Source organism: Molothrus aeneus, chromosome 7 (assembly GCF_037042795.1).
Source record: "Molothrus aeneus isolate 106 chromosome 7, BPBGC_Maene_1.0, whole genome shotgun sequence".
In the NCBI taxonomy this organism is placed as follows: domain Eukaryota; kingdom Metazoa; phylum Chordata; class Aves; order Passeriformes; family Icteridae; genus Molothrus; species Molothrus aeneus.
The window spans coordinates 18,163,033-18,185,534 of record NC_089652.1 but is presented as its reverse complement, the minus strand read 5'-3'; the positions used below and the strand labels follow the sequence as shown (position 1 = coordinate 18,185,534).

Sequence of the window (22,502 nt, the reverse complement as noted above, 5' to 3'; positions counted from 1 at the left end):
CAGACAAAAGCCTGGAAGAGAAGCCTTTGTTCCCAGCAGAACAGTGGCCCTGCCATGCCTTTCCTGAGCTCCTGAGCACCCTTGTTCCCTCAGCCAATGTCCTGCAGAGCTGCAAGTCCCCAGAGTGTGAGCAGCCACTCCACATGCTGCACTGGGGACATGGTGTCCCCATGGCTCCAGCTCGTTGTCCCCACGAGTGGTCCACAGGAAATGCCACTGCAGGAGGCAGTGTGTACAGGAGGGCACCCATGCAGCCCTCAGGGAAGGGACTCCTTTTTCATGCTTCCACCTTTACCATCCCACTGTTGCAAGGAGGCTGCTCATGTGGATGATGCCTGTGACTGCAACACCCCCGTTTGCTTCTGATCCCATGGCAGGGGCAGCTCTTGGTAAATGCTGGGGTATCACTGAGCTCTTGCCTTGCCTGCTGCAAGCCCCTGTTCTCAGGGCACACACAGCAGTGCCTGGTACTTCCCATTATGTGCCACTCTGTTGTGCACACAGCTCCACAGCCCTGGATGTTGAAGGGCACTGCCAGGGGACAGATATTTTTGGTAGTGCTGGCTGCTCTGTGTAACTGTTAAGGGGCCTCGTGCTTCTCCAGGCAAAGCTGCAGCCAGTCAGTGCCTGCTGCCTCGCAGGGGAGTAAGGGCTCCAGCTTGCAGGAGGCACCCAGGCAACTGATAACATAAATATATCTTCCTCTTGCTTTGTTTCTGTACATTTTAAGACCATCTCTCTCGCAAGGCCTCCCCTCCGCCCCTCTTTTTTTCTGCCTGCACAGCTGAAACAAAACCAGCGGTGGAGCCACCTTCTCTTGCTGGAGCCTGGCTGGCAGCAGCCTGCCCTGACCTGAGACACCAGCCATTGTTAAGGGTATAACACATTTACATATTTTGCAATAAAACATCAGTTATTTGCATTACTGTGTCAAGTTTTATTTGATTCTTTCACCTAAAAATGACTCATTTTCCTTTCTTGTATTTTAAAAACCAACTACTCTAAGCTTGTTTGAGAATAATCAAAAATTGCCCATTTAGCTAGAAGTCATTTTCTTTTCAAAAGGCAAATGTTATTTAATCTTTCAGCTGTTCATTGTGCCATCATAAATACTTTCTTTTCAGCACAGTTGTGGGGACTGAAATGAGCCCACTAATTGCCTCCCATTTCGACTGACATGTGGTGGTTTAGTGGAAAGAGAACACAGCGGGGAGAAGGAAATAGGAGGCTGAGAAAATGAGAGCTAATTATTTTCACTGCCTCATGTCAGGCTCTGTGTCAGCCTTGTTTTTACAAACTGGAAGGTTTAGCACTAAATAAAACAAACTGGCGTCATGTTTTTATATACTGGCAGTGTCATGGAAGCAGCTGCACATCTCAAAGACAATATAATGCCTGCATTCGCATGGACACCATCTGACAGCCACTGTGAGCCACTGCTAATGAGGATATCACAGTGGTGCCAAGTGAAAGGTGCTGAATTATGTATGATTCTTCATCAGTGCAGCAATAGTCCTGTACATCATTATGAGACATTGTTTTGCTGAAGAGATTAAAACATTCTTAGTTCCAGACCCTGCAACCTATACATGCTACAAGAGGTTATTAATGGAATTTTTAGGGAGAGTTTCTTGTGGATTTCTTTTTGGTTAAAAATATCTCATGGGACAAAGCTGTGGTGGGTCATGACACTATACATATAAAGAAGAGAAGCAAATTAACTATAATTGTGTTATCTTCCTTTAAATCCAGTATAATAAAATATAGTGTAGCAGGGTGATACATAATGATAAATAACCCAAGTGCTGTCACTAGATGTTCAACTCTAATGCCTTTAAAACAGCAGGTTTCAGCAGCTGAGATAGATAATAGCTAAGAATGTAAAGGAGCTTCTGGGGACCTAAATCATCAACATGCTACTACTTTTAGTAACAGCATGGCCAACATTTTTTTCTTATTTGTTTCATCCTCCGCTACATCTTACTTTTCTTCTAATATCCAGTTATCTGCTGCAATGCCATTTCCATTTTTATTTCAATCTTTAAAAATCAAAAAAGTTTCTTGCAACCACTGATTTTAAAATGAATCCTTGATTTGGGCCCCCTTGAAAAATGAAGCGCCTCCCTAGCCGAGGTTTTAAACTGTTGTTGCAGGATATGTGTTTGCTGTTTAGAGCCTGTGCCTGATCTTTTTCATTTCCCTTTCAGGTTTTTTTTGCAGACATAAACGCATATGGGGTTAAAGGAGTATTGTCACCACAGTAAGCTGGAGACTTAATTTTTAACGTGTTCTTACTTCCTGTTTCAAAGAGAAAGAAGCAGCTCAAATACATGTGTGATTTGCTTTTCTTTTCTACAGTAATTTTGAGAGGCTGTTGATTTATTGCCTTTGTCAAAGTGTTATTTGGAAATGTTTTCACACAGAGTTTTGCACGTTGTGCCTTTCAGTTCTGAAACTAGATAATTTTGTAAAACAAAAAGCTGATTTTTTAAATTTAGATCAAAATCAAGCAGGTAGATATTGGGAGGTATTTTAATGCTTGAATGACAAGATATCCAGGGAAGTCTCTTTGAAGGACTTATGTAAGCATATCTATCAAGCAGACACATTGAACAAGCCATTTCCAAGTTATTTTCCCACATATGGCTGGCACTAAATGTAGTTTTGATCTAAGAAGTCATATGCTTACAGTTCATCAAAGAATTGAAATTCATATGCTTGGTTTTTCTGGCCAAATTTTTGCTTAAATGGATGAGTATCTCCTATTATAAGAATCTGGAACTCCATTAGAAAACAGGGAAGTATGTCCCTTCCTTTCTACAGCACACAAATCTTGCATTTACTGTTTGGTTGAACAGAATGGTTACTAGGTTTGTAAGACAAGTAATCAACTACTGATCTTAGATATTTGCTAAGTGCCTTGATTCTAAAGTCACCTGCCTGCTGCCTTTTCCATTTCCTTCCTTCCTTCCTTCCTTCCTTCCTTCCTTCCTTCCTTCCTTCCTTCCTTCCTTCCTTCCTTCCTTCCTTCCTTCCTTCCTTCCTTCCTTCCGCCACTTCCGCCACTTCCGCCACTTCCGCCACTTCCGCCACTTCCTTCCATTCCTTCCTTCCTTCCACCACTTCCTTTTGCCACTTCCTTCCTTCCACCTCTTCCTTCCTTCCTTCCTTCCTTCTGCCACTTCTTCCGCCACTTCCTTCGTTCCGCCACTTCCGCCACTTCCTTCCTTCATTCCGCCACTTCCTTCTGCCACTTCCTTCCTTCTGCCACTTCCTTCCGCCACTTCCTTCCTCCCTCCCTCCCTCCCTTTTAATATATTTTCCCTTTTCCTCCCAACATCCCCTTGCCTCTGACTCTCCTCTCTCTCATTCTCCCTTTCCCCTTTACAGTAATGATTTTCTAATAACACAAAATGAAAACCTTTCCAAATAAAATGAGGCATGTATTTTTGAGGGACCACAGCGGGTATCCTGTTATGGTATCTTGGTATCTGCACGGTCTGGCTGGAAAGGGCTCCAAAGAGGATCTAAAGGTTTGGGGACTGGATTTGAGGGACAGGAGAGTGAGTGTTTCTGTGAAGATGCAGTTCAGAGCTGGGGAAGGCAGTGTTTGTGCAGGCCTCAGGTATCCACCCCTGCACAGGGCAGTTTGATCCATGACTGCATGGAGAGGGATGCTGCCTGTGCCACAGACCTGGCAAGGGGTCAGGCAGTGGCAGTGCCCACCCCCTGCCAGACCCTGGATGATTTATTGATTGTTATTGATATTAATGACATTATTGATAATAATGATATTATTATTGATTTATTTTGTTTATTAAAATGAGATCATACTTGTCAGATCTAGTCTGCAGGGAAATGTGAGTGCACAGCACAAAATCCTGAGTCAGGAGGGCATGGGAGCCCTGGCACAAGGTGCAGCTCTAGCTCTCAAGTGCTTGGCACTGGTATTACTCAGAGATGGCAGGAGATGTGCTGAACTAACTGGAGGATAGTACTTTATGTTGATATTTTTTTCTTTTCTTGGCTCTGGTGTTTTTGTAAAACTTAAAAATGTATCAAGCATCTTGTCTCTAACCTCAGGTTTGATTTGCACTACCATGAATCTCCTGCAAAAAAGTCTGGCAACAAGAACATTGGGCAGGGAGAGGAGCACAGTTCGAGAGATGAGAAGTAGTCAGAGACAATTCACTTTGCTGTTGCTGTTCTGTTTCAAAGCATGTGCCCTCCTCACGTCAGAGCCAGTGCACAGTGCTGAACCTGCCTGGGACAGGATAGGCATTTCCATAGGCCAGCTCACAAGTGCGAAAAACAGGACATAAAAGAAATGTGCAAGGAGATACAGTCTGTGATTAGGAAATGGAGGCACAGGGTGACTTCAGCACCTGAGCAGGTTGCACAGGAAGCCAGTAGCAGAACTGGAAACTGAACTTGGTGCCTCTGAGTCTTGGTTGGTGCCCTGACCACTGAACTGCAGTTCCCAACGCTCAAACTCACACCAGGGCAGTGCGAAAACCAACTCGCATGGCCTCTCTGCTTGTAAAATGTGGAAGCTTTCAAAGCAGACAGATGGACACACAGGGCCTGTCATAAACATAATTTCTTGTTGCAGTTCATAAATAATTATATTTCAGTTTTCTTTTAATTTGGAATTGCCAATTCAATGTGTGATGGAAAGCTTTGAGCTTTCTGAGGGCTGAGCTCCTGTGTTACACTTGTGAGAGACACACGTGAAGACACCACAGATGCACCACCTGTGCAAATGGGTAACTTTTAGGCTGCTATATGTTTGTCTGTGCAAATAACTGCTTACACAAGCCCGTGGCCCTAAGTGTCCATCTGTGTCCCCACTGAAAGTTTTTCTGAGCAAAACCAAGGTGAAAACTACCTTCTGCAAGCGCTGAGCCCACACCTGCCTTACAGGTGGCATGTGGCAGACACAGACCCCTGAACCGTGGGCACATCTGGAGGAGCTTCTGGCATTGTGAAGGGAAGATTCCCTCCTTCCTGTATGGGGGTGGAGACACTCTGCTTCAGTGGCAGAGTGGTCCTTCAGGGGACTGATTTTTGGAGGAGCTTAGTGCACTGCACAGTATTTCATCCCCAAAGCACCTGGCAGGCAGACAGCAAATGTTGGCTGGTTTGCACCATGGACAGGCAGTCTCTGGTCCCCAGTGGGAGCCTCCCTGGCCACAGACACAAACCCCATCTCCAGCACTCAGTCCATGTGGGATGTCCTGCAGGATGCTGCCAGTTGTCACTGTTCAGATCAGGGGATTAAGGATATCTTTTATTGCTGTGGTTTATTAGACTCACTGTGATTATTTTCTTAGCTGAGCTTCTTTATCATTAAAATGCAGTTGGAGGCAAGCAGAAGTTGAGGATGCTCAGTGCCTCACTGTGCTCTCAGTATCTGAAATAACTGGGCTGTGATAACAAGCTCATCCTTTGGCCCATTATTTGAGTGATTGTCTTGAAGGTGTTGCACAGGCTTTGTCCGTTCATTCCTGGGTTCACTGGGACAATGTCCTTGTGCCTGGCTGCCAGCTCTGGCTGTGACCCCAAGTGGTGGCTCTCATCACTGCCCTGTCCCTCCACTGCCCTGGGGTGTGCAGAGCTCCCAAGCCACATGCTCCAGCAGGCAGTCTGTCCAGGTGAGGCCATTCAGGGACACCACACCTGAGAAGATATCCAGACATATCAAGGTGGCAGCTGCCTCACAGGGTGAGCTGAGAGAAGAGGGAACAAGACAATGAGAGTTTTCCATTATCAACACTGTACTGCAAACATGTATAAAATGTGTACATGCCCCTTAACTTTCTCACTGGGTTATTTCTTCCCTTCATATATTGAGGATTAGATTTCGGTTGTTTCGGCTTTCAGTTTTGTTTCATTTTGGGTTTTGTTGTTGGGTTTTCTTTTCCTATTTGTATTCTAACAATCCAGCACTCTTTTTTTTATTATTCATAGGATTGTAAATGGAAAATGTACATGGAGATGGACGGGGATGAAATTGCAATAACCTACATAAAAGATGTGACATTCAACACTAACCTACCTGATGTAGAGATTTTAAAGATGACAAAGGTATTTACAGCCTTAAAGCTTTCAGGAATTCACAGATCTCAAACAAAGACATTAAAATACCACAGCAGTCGACTTTTGTGCTTGCAGAAGCTCAATCTCTTGACAGCTTTTAAATAAAATGCACATTTTAAATAGAATTGTATCATAATAGGAGTTAGGTATTTTGGTTCTCCTTTAAGCTGACAATAATGTTTACAATAGAAAAATAAGAGAAGGAACTAATTTATATTTTCTTGGTTTAATTCCATGTTAAATCCTCTGAATTTATTACCTGTTTTAATGAAACGAATGTTCCAAAAATTGCTTTATTTTTCAAGAGAAGAAACCAATTTAAATGTTCCAGAAACCTCATGCGATTTGTCTGGGGGGTTTTGTCGGTTTTTTTTCTCTTTCTTTTTTCTTCTCTCTCTCTTTTTTTTTTTTTTTTGTGTGTGTGGTTTTAGAACTTTTATCTGGTTCTAAAACTCTCTCTTTCATGCACCAGTGAATTGCAAAGACTGAAATCCATCGCAGACAGTACAGCACTGAACATCTGCAATTCATTGGCACTGAGCATTTTACCCTGTGTCAGAACCTGCCTGTAAATATTTGCCAGTAAGCATTTAGACTGCTTTTCCCTAAGGAACAGAAGTTTTGTTGATGCAGAGGGCATTTTGTTAGCTATTATTTTAATTGTTTGTTTTTATTAATATGCTCCACTTGATAATAGCTAACAAAATAAATTTCTAACTGAAAAAATATACAGCTTGATTGCCAATTAGAATGCTGCTCTAATGTGCACTGGTAAAAACACCCAAACTCTTGAGTGCCTTTAACTGTGAATTTTTGTGGCAAAATTGGGGGGGAAACTTTTAGTCATTTTTTCCTTTAGAAAAACAGATTGTCAACAGTCAGAATTTTAAGGAAAATGTGATATAGGTGTATTTGCCAAAAAATATTCTAATATTTAATTAATGCTAACACTATTTTTATGGTTAGTCATTTCTGGAACAACACTTGTGATTTTTTTTTTTGTTATTATTATTACTTTTCTTATTATTATCATTAGTTTTCTGTCTGATTTTAATCTTGGACATTTCAATTTTTCCTTTAAAAAAGGCATGAAGTTAATTAAACTAACAACTAGATACAGTAAGACTAACTTTTCACATACTTCAACATTTTTATATTTGTCAAGAAATATCTTTGAGAATCTCTAGATATTTGTTCTTGCTTTCCTCTGTAAATCTAGCAGAAGAAAAAGTGTACACGCACAAAATTGAAAAAGGTTCATGCCCCTCTGAAAATATTCCATGTTGTCTCATCTGCTCTGTGTTTTGTATGGCAATCTCTTCTCATTTCCTTTTGTAAACCAGGAAGTAAATATTTCAAAATTATACTGCTTTGTCTCACAGAATTTTAAGGAAAGTATTGATGTTAGCAATATAGGAATGAATGAAAAGAGGCAAATATAAATCCCTTCTGGGTGATTTAGAAACAAGTTGGGAGATGAAGAGCACCTTATAAAACTCCCACCATGTTTTTTCCAGCCACCTTTTGTAATGGAGAAATGGATTGTGGGCATAGAAGAGCACCAGTCTGTAGAATGTGTTGTTACATATGAGGTAAGCTCTAAGAAACAAATAAAATAGTTGATCCAGGACAAAACCTACACAGGAGGTGTGGAATAACATCCTCTGGCTTTGTTATATCCTATAATCAAGTTCTCAGCAGCCTATAATTAGTTGTAAAATATAAAGTTCAGAGCAAAAGCTGAATGAAGTTTACAGAGACAATGGCCTCAGACTGCTGCCTGGGATGATCCTTCCTCCCAAGGATGAAAGCTCCTTTTGCTTGAAGTGTAATGGTCAGTGTTGCTTGCATTATTTAAAGAGGCTGGTTTTTCTCTTTTCAATGATGTGCTAATTAGGAGAGCAGAGAAGAAATAGAAAAAAAAGAGAGAAATCAAGAATAAGATAAAATAAAACCCAGAATACAATTTGATGTGATAGAAATTAGTTTTGTAAAAAAAGTTTGCAGTTACTTACAATACTGATTTTTTAAAGACTAACTCTGTATGTCAGAAGAAGGTTAATAAATGAGATTCCAGCTCTGTCCTGACCAAGCATTCAGGCAGTGATGGAGCGATGGGGAAATCCTGGACCTTGCTTGCTTTTGCCAGAAGTAAAGAAGTAGTTTTATTTCAGGCTGAAGTTTCTCTCAGGGGTCATAGGTCCTTAACAGCAAACGGAAGGATACTCCAGGAAAATTTTGTTGGGGACCCCCCTGCAAAAATACCTTAGTCCTACCTCTTTTAGTAGAAAGCAGTGCACATTTGATCCTCATTAACAGAACTAATAAAATGTATTTTTGTGTTTTAGAGGAAGGCCTTCAGATCTTTCCTCCGCAGGGTACAAGAATTGAAGCAGTTATTCACTACCACATTTTTAGCATAATCACAAGTACCAGCCAAAATTATCTCGAGTCTAAAAATATTTGAGAACTAGCTAAGTGGTTTTGCAAAACAGGCTCTATATTGAAACAACTGCTGCCACCCAGGCACTAGTGGAAGTTCCCTCATAGGGGAGTTTGGTGTGTTGTGTGTTTGTTGTTATATCCTCACACTTGTTGTGTCCTTCCTGAGCAGAGTGATGTTAGAGCTCCCAAAAGCACAAGGCACATCCAGGCTATCTGCTGGAGCAAGCTGAAAGCACAGGATGAGGTTGAGGCAGTACAGCTCCTGATACAGACCTCGCTGCCCAGTTCGGAGGGGAATTCACGGAGCAGATCTGACTCGGGTAAGTCAACACACGTGAACTTTATTGCTGACATGGGCAGGGCATGTATGGGGAGGACAGCAAAAAGTCAGTGCATGTCACCCACTCAGCTTGGTGTCACCTGCAGGTGTGCTGAGGGTGCACTCAATCCCTCTGTATGTCAGTGATGAAGATTATAAATAGCACTGGTCCCAACATGGACCCTCAGGGACACCACTTGCTCCTGATGTACACCAGGACTCTGAGCTATTGACCTCTGGATGCAACCATTCAACCAATTCCTTATCCTAACAGTCCATTCTCAAATCCATCTCTGACCAGTTTAGAGAGGAGGATGTTGGGGATCATGTCAAAGGCTTTACAAAAGTCCAGATAAATGACATCTGTAGCTCTTCCCTTGTCCACTGATGTTAAGATCAGGAAGCTCCCCCAGTCCTCATCCTGTTGTCCATTGACTTAATAGGTGTGGGAAGAGAGGCTGACATTGAAGATTGAGACAAAGCCTTCTCCCCATCTGTTGTTACCAGTTTTCCAGTGCTGTTTATCAGGGGGTACCCCTTCTTTGAAGTTCTTATTTTGTTAAAATAGCTGAAACCCTTTTGTTATTCTTTGCATCCCTTGCCAGGTTCAGTTTCAGCTTTGTTTTGCCCTTCCTCACTAGATCCCTATACAAACAAACTTCATATCTATACTTTTCCCAGGCTACCTGCCCTTGTTTCCACTTCCTGTGCATTTGCTTTTTCCCCCTTACTTTTACCAGCACTTCCATACTCAGACACACCAGTCTCTTACCTTCTTTGTCCAGTTTCTTGCTCCTGGAGAGCTCTTGCACTCTCTGAAAGACTTCCTTAAAGATCTGTCAGCTCTATTCCACTCCCTTGTCCCCAGGGGATCCTTTCCTTATGTCCTTGAGGAGCTGGAAGTCTGTTTTCCTAAAATTCATGGGCCTAACTACCCAACCCATGTCCCTCAGGACTGCAAACACTACCAATGCATGATCATTGCAGCACAGGCTGCCTCCAGTCTTGATGTCCCTGATTAATTGCTTACATTGGTGGCCATCAGATCCATTTTTCCCCCTGGCAGAGCTGCCTGTTGCCTGTCTCTGAAGGGTAAGGGGGATGCCCTGTATGCTCCTGTAGGAAGCAGGCTGGAAGGAGTCCATGGTGATAAGCTCACACTCAACTGGAGTGCTTTGTCCAGCTCTTCCCTCCCACCCTTAGCCACCCAGCACACAGCTTTGCACAGATGTGGTAGTTGGACAAAGGGCCCCTCCTGTTAGAGATGTGTGGGTGCTCTTGCTCTGGCCAGGGCTCTTGCAGGGGGACACACATACTGAGGCCGTAGCCTTAGAGACAAGGAGTTCCCTGTGGATGATGCACTGTTTTGACAAGTACAATACTGCCAGCCTGGCAGGCCAAGTGCTCCTGACATCCTGCTCTTCTCTGAGGAATTGTGGAAATCTTCCCACAGCATTCTTCTTCCACAGCTCAGCTTGCCCATTTGAGCCAGCCCTGGCTCATCATTGTCTGACCTCTGGAATGGTGTTTGTTATGGCTTCTGGAGCTTAATTTGTTCAGTGAGGTATGTTTAATAATGCAGTGGGCTCTACAATGCAGTTTTCATTTCCTAATACATTTATGCTGCTGACAGATTCACACTCATCTCAGTTGACTCTAGCACAGTTCTGCCTTTAAGACCTGCTGTTGTTTTTGTAAAGATGTTTGTTAGCCAAGCTGTTTTTCACTATGAGTTCACGGTAGGGCTACAGAAATGTTTGGGTTGGGACACCTTGTTCCAGCAGTACAGGAACTGGAACAAGATACCAGTGAGCAGAGGAGGAATTTCTCAATTTTTTACACTACTGGCAACTGTAGAAGAATGGCCCTGTGAATTGAGAGGTGTTCGGTTTGAACTGCAGACACATCTAACACGAGTGTACTTATTCCTAAGCAATTATGATCCATTTGCAACACAATTACATTTTATAATGTAAGTGAAACCTAGAACATGTCCTGAAATATACATCTTTACTCCAGATTAGCTTTGCAGATAGAAGTTACCCTGGTTTTGGGGTGATGAGCCCTGCAGCCATACCAAGTGTGGTGTGTATCTTCACAGGTTGGCTCAGCTGCTGTAAACCCAAATGGTTGCTTTTTTTTCAGTGAGTGGTGGGAGAGCTTGTCTGTCCCTTTGGCACACTGGAGGAGTTACATGGAAGCACTAATGTTTTGTCAGCAGCCAATTGAATAGGCACTGTTCAAAGGAGGTGGGTTACCAGCCAGCATGAAAGCTGTGCCTCAGCTCTAGCAAACCTTCTGGCCTGTCTTCTTTACCAGACCACCTATCCCAGGTTTAAAAGACCACCAAATCCAAGCACAAAGGTAAGGGTAATACCTGTCTAATAGGCTAAAATAACTACCTCTGTGGGCTACCACACAGAGCTCAGTGTACAGAGATGGTGGGTCAGAGACCACGTGAGGGAGAAGCCCCCCAGCCCATGAGAGGCATGAGAAGCTCCTTCTCCCAGCCCCAGAGGGCACACTGGAGATCCTTGCTGGGCAGCTGGATCCTGGGCTGGCAGCTGCTGTTGGCTGTAAGGAGCAAGGACTGAGCAGCCTGAAGGGAGCCCCTTGTTCAGGGAGATCAGCACTAGTCCCATAGCACATGTGAGGGCCACCTGAGTGTTGATAACAAATGAAGATCCAAACTTGAGTCCTGAGCCTGCTGTTTCCAGGTTTATGAGGTCAGTGATTTACATCCACAGCCTTGGTCGGAGGGCATGGGGGAATGGCAGAGGCAATAGTTTCTAGCAAGTACATGTTGGCATGCATGTTTCTTTTGAAACCAAGACTTTCAAGGAGGTTGAGAAGCAGAGGAGGCAATTCCCATCTGTCTTTCTGTGAAAGAAGGTTCACCTCTGAGTGCAGGTGGAGCTATCTGCTGTGTCAGTGTCATACACACTATGACAGGGAAGACAGTTTCTTTTTGACATACTTGACAATAAGTTGAAGTGATTTAAATCTCTTTGGATTCAAACAAAGTCTGGGGAAAAGAGGAGTTGAAGAGATCATCCATTACATTTTAACAGGAGAAATCCTAATGAGGACAGAGCTGCTATCCAGCTCCCACAAAACTCCCCATGGTCAATGAAGTGTTCCAGCGAGAGGCAGAGAGGGTTATGCTTTCTTGTTGGAATGATATTAGCAATCTTTAAGGACAAATAATTCAAATCTCTCTAGAACAAAATTATTTTAGCTGCTCCCCATGAGTCTTTGGCCAGAGCTGTGGCCTCAGATAAGAGGAAATCCTGTTCTCTGCTCTACCCACAAAGTAGCAAACCAGGCAGCCTTTGCAGTTCAAATGGAAAATTTACAGCTATTGTATTTGCTAAAGGCTTTCATGGAAACCACAGGACTGACTTTCAAAACCACTTCAGTGTGATCTCTGAAAGCTACAACTTTTGTTACAACCCCAGGGCTGTGACAGTAGGTGTAGAGGGAACTGTAATACCCTGAGTTGCTCTCAGTTAAGCACTGTCTGAGCCAGCCTGCCTGAAGCCTAATGCCTCACTGACTTTTCCACATACAGAGTCAGTTTTCTGCATGAAGCTGGATGCAAAGTAGATTGAATTCTGAATTTTCAGTAGCAACAACAACTAAAGTAGCTCTGGTTTTTAATGGTGTGTAGCAGTTTGAAAAGAAATTGGAGGCAGAGGAGGTGAATGTGGCTGCTGCAGCTGGGATTTGCACTGGCTCTGCACTGCGTCCTCTGTGCTGGGCTGTGAACAGCACGGCTGTGCCAGCTGGGATGGGTGCAGCTGGAAGGCAATGTTGCAGCAGTACCTTGGGGTGACCTCTGTGTCAGCTCCAGAGGTCTCCAGGCTCTTTTCTAATGAAAGCTGTGGAGAAATCTGCTGAGGCTGCCAAGAGCATCACAGGGCATGTTTAAAACCAGGTTGGGTTCAAATGACCAGAAGGCACTTGGGGGTGGGAACCCACCTGAACAGCCAGGTGGATGGCTCAGTAACCATCTTCTAGTCTAAGCTCCGTAATCTGCAGTGGCATCAGAAATATTTGTATCAGTTGTTATGTTAAAAGCCCAACATTATGTTCAAGCATAACATTGAACATACTCAAATCTAGGACTATTTGCTGCAAGGCTGGGAGGGGAAGGGTGGTTTGAGGTTCTTCTGAGAGAAACCCTGGTACGTAACCTCACACCTTCGGTAAACCTGAGAGCGGTTTTCCATCGATTCACAGAAAGCTGACTCTGTTTCCCTTCCCTCGCCAGGCACTGACAGTCAGTGGATGCAGACCCTGCGCATGCAGCAGCTAGCAAAGGCCATTTCCCTCCAGCACGGCCACCCGCACAGCCCGAGCACGGTCACGCACTACCTGCCCTACCTGCGCAGCCAGGACTCGTACGCCGCGGCCGTCCGGAGGACGCGCGCTCCCGTCAGCCAGCAGCTCACGTCCATCAGCCACTCGAGGAACTCCTCTCCCCTATCGCACAGCTTGATGAGAAACCTTTCCAATCTGCACTTGAACTCAAAAGGCAGCAGCGCCTCCAGCACGGCCTCTGACACCCCTTCAGAGAGGGACAGGTCTGCCGGCCAGGGCAGGACCGCCTCGCACGGCGCTGCCTCCCGCAGCTCCTCGGGCGGGCGGCGCAGCGGGACCGGCTCCCCGGTGCCCCCGCGGCCCTCGGCAAGGCCCGGCAGGACTGCTCTGCCCGCGGGCCCCCCGGCTTCCCAGCACCGCAGGTACCCCCGCGCCCCTCCGCAGCCCTCGGCCATCCCTGGCATGCCCCCACAGGGTGACGGCGAGCCCAGGAGGGGCGAAGGGGAGAGCAGAGCCAGCGAGGGCGGGTGGATAAAGGTGCAGCACGCAAGGAAACCCCACAGGCAAGCCGCCGGCAAGCCGGGAAAGGAGAGAGCCAGGGGGAGCTGGCGGGGCCGGAGGACGTTCTGAGAGGAATTTGGCCCTTTATTTAACTGAACGTTCAACCTAGAGAAGATATGCCTGCTCCTGTTCAATTTGCTGCACCGAAGCTGGTACCCACCTGGCTGGGGCCTGCCAGCGGACAGGGAGAGCTGCCACCTCTCCTCCGGTCATTGTCAGCACCAAGGGATTTAATTTGGTTTTCTCCCCTCTGTTTGGCTGCTCATGTTCTCAGCTGACTGGACATCCACTCATTTGCTTAATATGTCAAAAATAAATTCCGTAAGGCACAACCAGGTGCCACAGTGAAAGGCTCTCAGTTTCATCCTTGGGAGAGTTGTGCTGTTACCTCTCTCCTCACCTCACTTTGCTTCTAAGTGCTGAGTCCAGCTCTAAGCAGGGTCTTCTCACCCCTTGTCTAGTCTGCTTCTGCCAGGGCTATAGGAAGAGGTATATATTTCAGCATAGTCTGAAAAAAAGGGACACAAGGACAGTTTTCTTCAGGTCCACTTTGGTAGCTTCACTTCTCCACTTCTCCTTCTCAGGAATTTCTTACTTTGTTCCTTAATAAAAGCCCCAACATTAGTTACCCAACACCACTGAGCACACTCTGTCACGTACACAGTTGTCTTAATCAGAAGGAGAATCAAAAACTAGGCTTTATTCTTTTGGGGGAAAAAAAATTAAAATAGAGTGAGAAGAAGGCATTGCCTTTATCATAGTTACAACTAACCCCACTGAGGTCTATAATAATATTTATCCCTGTGCAGCTGGTATTTTTTAATTGAATTTTTAAATGTGGCCAGACTGTGTCACTTTTGTCTTTCAGTATTCAGGTAGTAAAGACAAGGTCAGCAAAGTTTCTGATTAATGTGGTCTTTAGCTCTGCTGAGAACAAAGACACAGCTTAGACTCAGTTGGCGTCAGAAAGTTTCTTCGTGGCCTTTTCACTCCAAGTTGATTTTACACAATTAAAAAGGAGAAAAAAAAGTTTGGGTTTCACAAGATGCAAGAGAGAAAAAAAGGAAGAAACAGATAAAGGAAGCTGAACCCAAAGCATTGCATGGTACCCTCTGAAAGCCAAGGAACTGTAAATTAGAGATGCCTTTGAACAGGGTGCTGCACAGCACCCATCCCTTGCTGGCACACCATGGTGAGCGATGCCGGCAGAGCTGCAGGCACATCACCTGCTCAGGGTGAGGGGGTATCACCACAGCCCTGTCACTGGATGGTCTAAAGGACATGTAAAGTCCCTGCTCCACACAAAGGCCACTCCTGTGGGTAATTGCAGCTCTCCTTTTTCTGATTGCCACCAGCCCCAGTGAGGGCAGAGCTCTGGGGTGAGTTTCCAATACCTACCAGAGTGGACTGGGACTCACATTTCATGAATTCAGGACAGATCCACCAAAACCAATGGAGCAAGACACAAATGACACCAGGTATCAGGATTTGGATTTCTGTCACTCAAGTGCCTTTTCCTCTGACAACAGTTTAGAGCAGAAAAAATATAAGCTTTACCTTGAAGTGAATTCAGCTGCATGTGATGCCCTTTGGTATCAAAGTTTGCCATTTTCTTGTTGGCTTCAAACTGGCTGAAAGCTAGTTACCCAGCTTCTGACCCTGGTTTACTGAGCCTGACAACTAATTTGAGGGACATGGACAATCTAGCACTGGATGTTTCTCTGTCACAAGCAGGGGACTGGGATTTTGTCTAGGTTGGAGATCCTTCCCTGACATTTCTTGCCATGACTAAAATGGGCTGTAGGATACCAACTGAGAGTAGTTGCTCAGAATGTGCTTGTGTTACTAAAATTTGGATATGTATCTCAGGAATCACAGTTGGGCCTGTACAAATCCTAAGAAAGAGGTTGCAAGAGTTTGGAAGGTCACCTTTCTCTTCTAGGGCGATCAGGATGGCGGTGCAGTTGTACAAGCCTGAGATACTGTGGGCTGGTGGTGGCAGTTCAAGATTCATCAGCTGTCTGTGGTTGTTCATCAAGATGTCCAGCAGGATTCCTCTGCTGTTTGTAGGCTATTTAATGCCGTGCCTAATTTTAATCTGCAATGTACTGTTTGTCCACATCTGTTGTATTAAAGTGTTCATTAGCATTTAAAGAAGGAGCGGATGGTATTGATCATGCCCATTAAAATTAAACAATCATGCATTAGTGACTGATTAGAAATCCTTTTGCTGTACCAGCATTGCTGGTTAAAGCAACACTGAGTAAACTTGTGAAAAAAAATTTTAGCAAGATTTAGTTTTCTGTCTTGTTTTTTGTCACTTTTGATGTGGCTACTCTCTATCTTGATGATAATTCGTTATAAATAAAAATGTGCTTACATTCTTACACATACCCCCAGTATTTTACAAAGCTGAACCTTTTTTTTCATGTTTTACTAACATGCAGCTAGAAGACCATGCACAGCAATGTGTAAAATCAGACTGTCTTGGGCAACTACGCCTCAGGAAATGCTCTTTGAAAAGGAGCCATGTTATGTTCATTTAGGATTTTCTTACAAATCTGTTAAAGGCAACCATATTGAAGTACCATTATGTCTAGGTTTGCATGCCAGGAGCTGGACACACTATCCTCCATCCACACACATATCCTTGGCAGTGCTGCAGCTGCCATACCCTCCCTCCATGGCTGACTCTCAGAGGGGCACAAAATACCACTGCTGTAGAGCTGCCTCTTGGTTTCTTGGCTTTTCTTTCTCTTGGGCTTCATATCTCCATGCTTGGATGCTGATGTTTTCTTAATCCCCAAAAGGTACCTGCATTTTCCTCTTCCAGGGTTTAAAATGCTCTGAATTGTAAGAAACGAGCTCTGAGATGCCTGCTGGAGTGGATGATGAAAAACAGCAAAGAGCTCATGAAGGCAGATTCAGAACAGGATGTCCAAAGCGAGTGAGTATTTGCATCCTATTGAGAGAATATTTACAAAATCATATTTTCTTTTCCTTTTTTTTTTTTTTTTTTTTAATGTGAGACTTACTGCCAGAGCTTACACAGAGTCTTTCTGTTCATTCAGCAGCATTTTATCTGTTCATTCAACAGCATTTTACTCTGGATCTTGTGGGAATCACAAGAGCTGCCCCGCTCTCTCTGGATGCCAGACATCAGCAGGAAAGTTTCAGGGTGAACAGCAGCATCTCTCCCCAGCAATTGGTTCTTGACCCTGTGGGTGGGTTGTGAGGGAGGAAGCAGTGCTCAGTTCAGATAGGAAGAGCCGGTTAACCTCAGCATCATGGTCCTTGGTTTTCTGAAATTTTACAGGCTTTACCTCCACAGCTGATGTCTTCATAGCATGAGGAAATAAACTTTCCTTTTCTGCCAACAAGATATGTGGTTCAGATTTTTCAATGTGGTTTTCTTTTTTTTTTTTTTTTTTTTGTCTTTCCCATATACCTAAGAATGTCTTAAAAAAATGGGAAAGAACAGGAGAATGGAGAGCAGTCACTTACCGCTGAGGGTAGCAATCATTCTTCTTCAGCTTGGTGGCCCAGAGCTGGATCTGACCCTGTTGGCTTCTTAAGAGCACAGGTTTCCCCAGCAGCACTGGGGTACCTGCCGCTGCCATCAGGACTGGCTGTAAGAGAGGAGTGTCCTGGGGAGCTGCTCCACAGAGGGAGTGACAGCCAGACCAGCAGCTCTGGGTGGCACTGCACTCTCCAGGAGCTTGTCCCCTGTGTCCTGCAGGTCAGAGGCTGTGCTGTGAACCAGCTGGCATTCAAGTGCCTGTGAAACCCTGCTCCTAAGCAGGGCAGCACTGAATGTGAGACTCCCTGGAGCAAAAATGCTGCCCAGGCCTGCAGACACAGGCTGCTTTTGTTTGCATACAGCCAGGGCAAGTCCCCGTTCAGCTGGGAGGGGAGAGTGCCCATTTGTGCCTCCCCCAGCTCTGCCATGACTGAGCTACTGCCCCCTGAGAACCTGCTTTCTTGCTGTGAAATGGGGATGGGTGGTTTTGGACATGGTTTACTTTTTAAAGAAAAAACTGGCTACTGCAGTTTTGCTCTATCTTATCTGCTCCCACAGATTATTTCTAGCAGTTGGCCATGTATGAGAGCATGCTGACCAGAATCTGGCAACTTGCTGAGCTGATTTACTGAGCAGGGATTGCCTCACTGAGAACAACAGCCCCCAGCCATGGCACCTCTCACCTCTGTCCTGCTCTTTAGCTCAGCTGACGCTGCTCAGGATCAAACCCCATGTATTTTAAGACTTTCTATAACTTGCAGACTTGCTGCAAAGAACATTGGACTGTACATCAAAAATATGCAATTGATTTTGTTGATTGTGCTAGAGAATGCACTTTGACATAGCAATAATAATAATAATTATTATTACTTTAGGCTGGGAAAGATGGGCAGTGACTTATATAACTGTGGAAAAACCCCAAACTGAGAGACCTCCTGGCATCTCATGTCACTAAATGGAATCAAATAGCTGTGCTACCTCTGAAAATTACATCTGACAGAGTTATTTTCTGTATATGTGTCCACCATAAAAGGGTTTTTACGTAATATTCTTATCTAATGAATTGCCACGCTTAACAGTTCAAGCCAGTTTGTTGCAAAAATTTAGAGGTTAGAGAGGAGAAGTCTATTAAGGCAATAACACTAATAAGGGTCTGCCAAGATCACGTTTGAGTGAATGTAAATACAGGGCATTTGAGATTAACAACTCAGAGGACAGAGGAATGGCAGGCAGCGTCCCCCTGGGAGGAAGGCGAGATGGGGCTGCAGCGTGCAGCCCTTCCCTGCAGCACCTCCCACGCTCCCAGAGCCCCTGCCCGGGGCCGGAGCCTCCTCCCGGACACCTCCCGGACACCTCCGGGACACGTCCCGGCCACCTCGGGCGCTCTTTGGCGGGGGCTGGCAGGCGGAGACACGGACATTGTGCAGTGTAGAATGCACAATGTACCCGGGGCTCAACACATACATTCCTTTCCCTGCCTTAGCAAGCAAGGTGAGGGCATTTCCCTCATGCTGTGGAAAATCCCAAGGGCTTGAAAAGTTGAGATGTGCCCTGGGGACCTCTGGCAGGCACTAGCGAGCCCTGAGGGAGGCTTTCTACTTGTCCTCCTCCCTCCCTCCCTCCCTCCCGAGAGAGCTGCCTGGGGAGAGAGATCCCGGGAGAGGAGGTTATGCCGCCACCTTCCTCACCCTCATCCTCTCCCAGCAACCACAGCTTGCTGAAGGCTGCTGGAGGCAATGCAAATCAACACTTGCAAAAAGGCAGTGGCAAAGCTTATATAAGAGGGCAAAAAAACAGACTACAGTAAGTATTTTGGTTACTTCCTGATAGCTTTCTGTTTCCCACAGCTATACATTTGCAGAATATTTTGTAAGTGATTTCTTTATGATGTGACTAAATGTAATTTGTGTTTTCAAAGGAAAATAAAAATCAAAGCCCAACAATGAAAGAGCTGGGATCTTGCACTTTTGAAAGTGGCTACTGCATATCAAAACCAGCTACTTTTGATCAACATTTTTTGCTATGCATTTTGTGGAATGGCTACAGGGTAATCAAATGAGCATTGTAATTACATTCCCATAATGTGCATCATAATGCTCTGGGCTCCAAATGATCTGCTATACTTTTGGAATAACCATTAAGGTTTCTATCAAAAATGACCACATTTCAGCCATTCTCTTCGTGCACTGATAAATGTAGTATCAATTACACTTTTTCTGACACTGACTTGTATTATTCCTTTGGTTTTCCTTTTCTTATTCTTTCAGTTTTTGTGGTCTTGCCAGTTTGTGTCAAAGAAACACAGTATCAGATAGGATTGGACATGACCACCTTCAATTCAACGTTCAGGATGCATTGGCACCCAGACTTTACTAACAAGAAAATCACAGCAAAGCACAAGGAGATACAAACCTGTTAAATTAAAAGGAGAAAATCTATTTCTCCTTGGAGAGAGAAAAAAGGAAAAAGATACTAATTGCATTGTGGAGGTATTTTATGGAGCTGGTAGAGTTGGTCTTACTAGAAACTGCTTGTACGTGTTATATATTTAAACTTATATTTATTTTACAAAATCTGAAGTATTTACATTAAAAAGGTATTCCATAAAAATTCATGTCCAGCAAACATGTAGAGATCTAGCTGTAATTAATCCTCCAAAAGTGGCTATCCTCCTTCTTCTGTGTAAGAACAAGTGTGTCCTTTCTGGATTGCAATCAATAGCAGGTTACCTGATTATACACCTTATTATGTCTTATATAGTAGTGTGAGCCACTGGAGGGTGACATGTGAACAAATAGATATGCTTGATCAGATCTTTCCAGAAACACACCTTACAGGAGAGAGAAAAACAATTAGTGTGTGTTATAGGTTACTGATTTACAATTTACATCATAAATCAATGTCTGATTATTTTAATGCAAAATATTTTTTAGCTTCATTTTATTGCACTAATGGTTTCAATAGCACACTATAATTTTCTCAGATGAAGAGGTGATTGGACAGCTCTTTCAGAAATTTTTAATTACTGTCATTAGTGGCTGCAATATTTTTTTTTCTATGGACCTAAGATATGTGTTACTGCTTTGTACTGTGGGTACTCTGTGGCCACAAGAATCCAAACTCTCCCTTTCCTCCTAAATGTTTGCATCTGTAAACATGTGTCACTGTGCAAGTCTCATCGCAATAAATACTAGCATCACACAAACATTAACTAATGTATTGACATGCTATTTTAGGCAGGTGTGGTGGTACATCCCCACCCTTGGGCCATACTGTGATTTCAGAAATACTCATTAAGCCTTGGCCTTGACAAGCACCACCTGGGCTAAGCTCTTGAGCTTATCAGAAACACTGCCTGCTTGCAGGAGCTTATGCTTTCTAGTGAGACTGTTTTTTAATGAACAGCCTTGAAAACTGATTATTCTTGCCTGAATAAAAACCCAAGTGGAACAAGATTTTTGTCACCACAATTTTAAAGAAAATTACCGACCCAAATTGTGGCCGGGATGGAAAATTACTATGACTAAAGCCAACTCTTTTGTGACCCTCTAAAGAGCAGTCCTGAGACCCTTGGAGCCCTCCTGGACTGCAGCAGGCTGTGACCAGCACCTCCCCCTGAGTGGGGCCTCTCAGAGCCAACTCTCATGTTTGCCATACCTGGGGCACCACTGCTCATCACCAACAGTGGAGCCTGGGCTATCCCCACTCCTCAAGACTCAACCCTTTGCCCATTGAGAAGATGCAGAGAGAAAGATGAGAAAGGCATCTGATGTGAGTACTTTGATGAATTCAAAGGGAATTTTTCAAATGTATTTACCTTGTATGTAGTCCTTTGTGTCTGTGTGAGCATGCTATAGCAAATGTACTATGATTGTTGCTCTCCTAGATTCTTAAGTACTTTAGATTTGTAAGTAAGTTGGGCCTGTTGCTGAGTTACTGTTGTGCTACAGTATATACTATAAGAATCTTTTGTTAAATTGCTTACATTAAGTTGTCAATTAAGTGCTGTTAAGTTTAAGTGCCATTAAAACTTTTAGGTCTAAGCCATTTTTCAAGTGTGGGGCTAAGTTTGGTAAGGAAGTCCATTCTGAACCTTGTGACTCAATGGGAGGGTCTCCCTTATTCTTTTTTTATCCTTACTCTTTCTCAGCCTTACCCTTTTTCCATGTAGATAGTTTTTGGTTTATTTTAGTTTTAGATTGATTTTAGACTTCAGTAAAATTTTTCTCTGTGTGCTTTAACCAGCTAGTAAGTAGTAGAGTGAACCTTGCCAATGAACTTTGTCATGCTTTCACTTTTATATTAAACATACTTTTGCTGATACCTTTGCCAGGGATTCTTTGAGTGTCCTAAAACACTCATTCACGACAGCAGGTAAAAATGTATTGCTTTAATTTAAAAAAAGAAAAAAAAAAAAGGAGGGAAAGGAGCATAAAGAGTGTTGAGTGTAGTTAAGATAGGAAGTGTGTAGGAGAGCCAGGGACAGGGCAGCAGGAGCCCTGCCTCCAGAGAGAAAAGCTGTGTTACAATGCCAACAGCCGAAATCCGAAATCCGTGGGGTCACACAAAGGACAGCACTTGTCCTTTGTCCCAGCAGACCAAAGGTCACATCTATTGTTTCTGACAATGGAGCTATTGTTGGAGGTCCATGTTCTTGCTGCTGCTTGAAGCTCCTAACATGTAAACAACTTTGCTTCCCCCCAGATAAATGCAGAAAATGTTGCATGCTCAATCCACTGCATGTCCCTCCATGATTCCAGCCTATTCCCCTAGCAGGTCTTCCAAGGGCTGCTACCATGTAGTGACAGCTCATTTCAAAGACAGATGAGACCATAACAGATTATTTTCTTGAAAACACCTGATAAAATACTCCAGATGATCATTGCTGACATGTGAGCTCTGAGGGAAGAGCTTGCTGGTAGCACTGGACAGGCTATGCAGGACCCTGACTGGGGGACTGAACAGGCAGGGATGTTTTCCTCCACTCACATTAGCCTTATTTAAGTGTGTCTGAAAATGCAATATTCACCTTTGAGTTCAGCTTTGCATGTCTGCAGCTACTGTTAATCGCTAGATGTAGGACAGTGGTGATGCCTATGTCCTGACAAACACAGAAAAACCTTTTCCATCATGGCAAACCAGTTGGTAAGTTTGTTGTGTCCATCCACCCAGGGTACCTGGGCCCTGCAGGGCAGAGCAGGAGCATGCAGGCCATGAAGGTGAAAACAGAGGAAA

The 22,502-nt window shown here is 44.2% G+C and overlaps 1 protein-coding gene across 1 annotated transcript in view; it reads left to right on the top strand.

The window, feature by feature from the left end:
* The window catches only part of MAP3K20 (mitogen-activated protein kinase kinase kinase 20), a 90,261-nt gene extending 76,164 nt beyond the window's left edge, over nucleotides 1–14,097 (top strand). The window contains exons 17-20 of the mRNA XM_066553219.1: nucleotides 5,971–6,087; nucleotides 7,617–7,691; nucleotides 8,714–8,864; nucleotides 13,137–14,097. Coding sequence (XP_066409316.1) covers nucleotides 5,971–6,087; nucleotides 7,617–7,691; nucleotides 8,714–8,864; nucleotides 13,137–13,816 — 1,023 coding nt within the window. The 3' untranslated portion in view covers nucleotides 13,817–14,097. The remainder of the gene's footprint in view (nucleotides 1–5,970; nucleotides 6,088–7,616; nucleotides 7,692–8,713; nucleotides 8,865–13,136) is intronic.
* The last annotated feature ends 8,405 nt before the right edge of the window (nucleotides 14,098–22,502 follow it).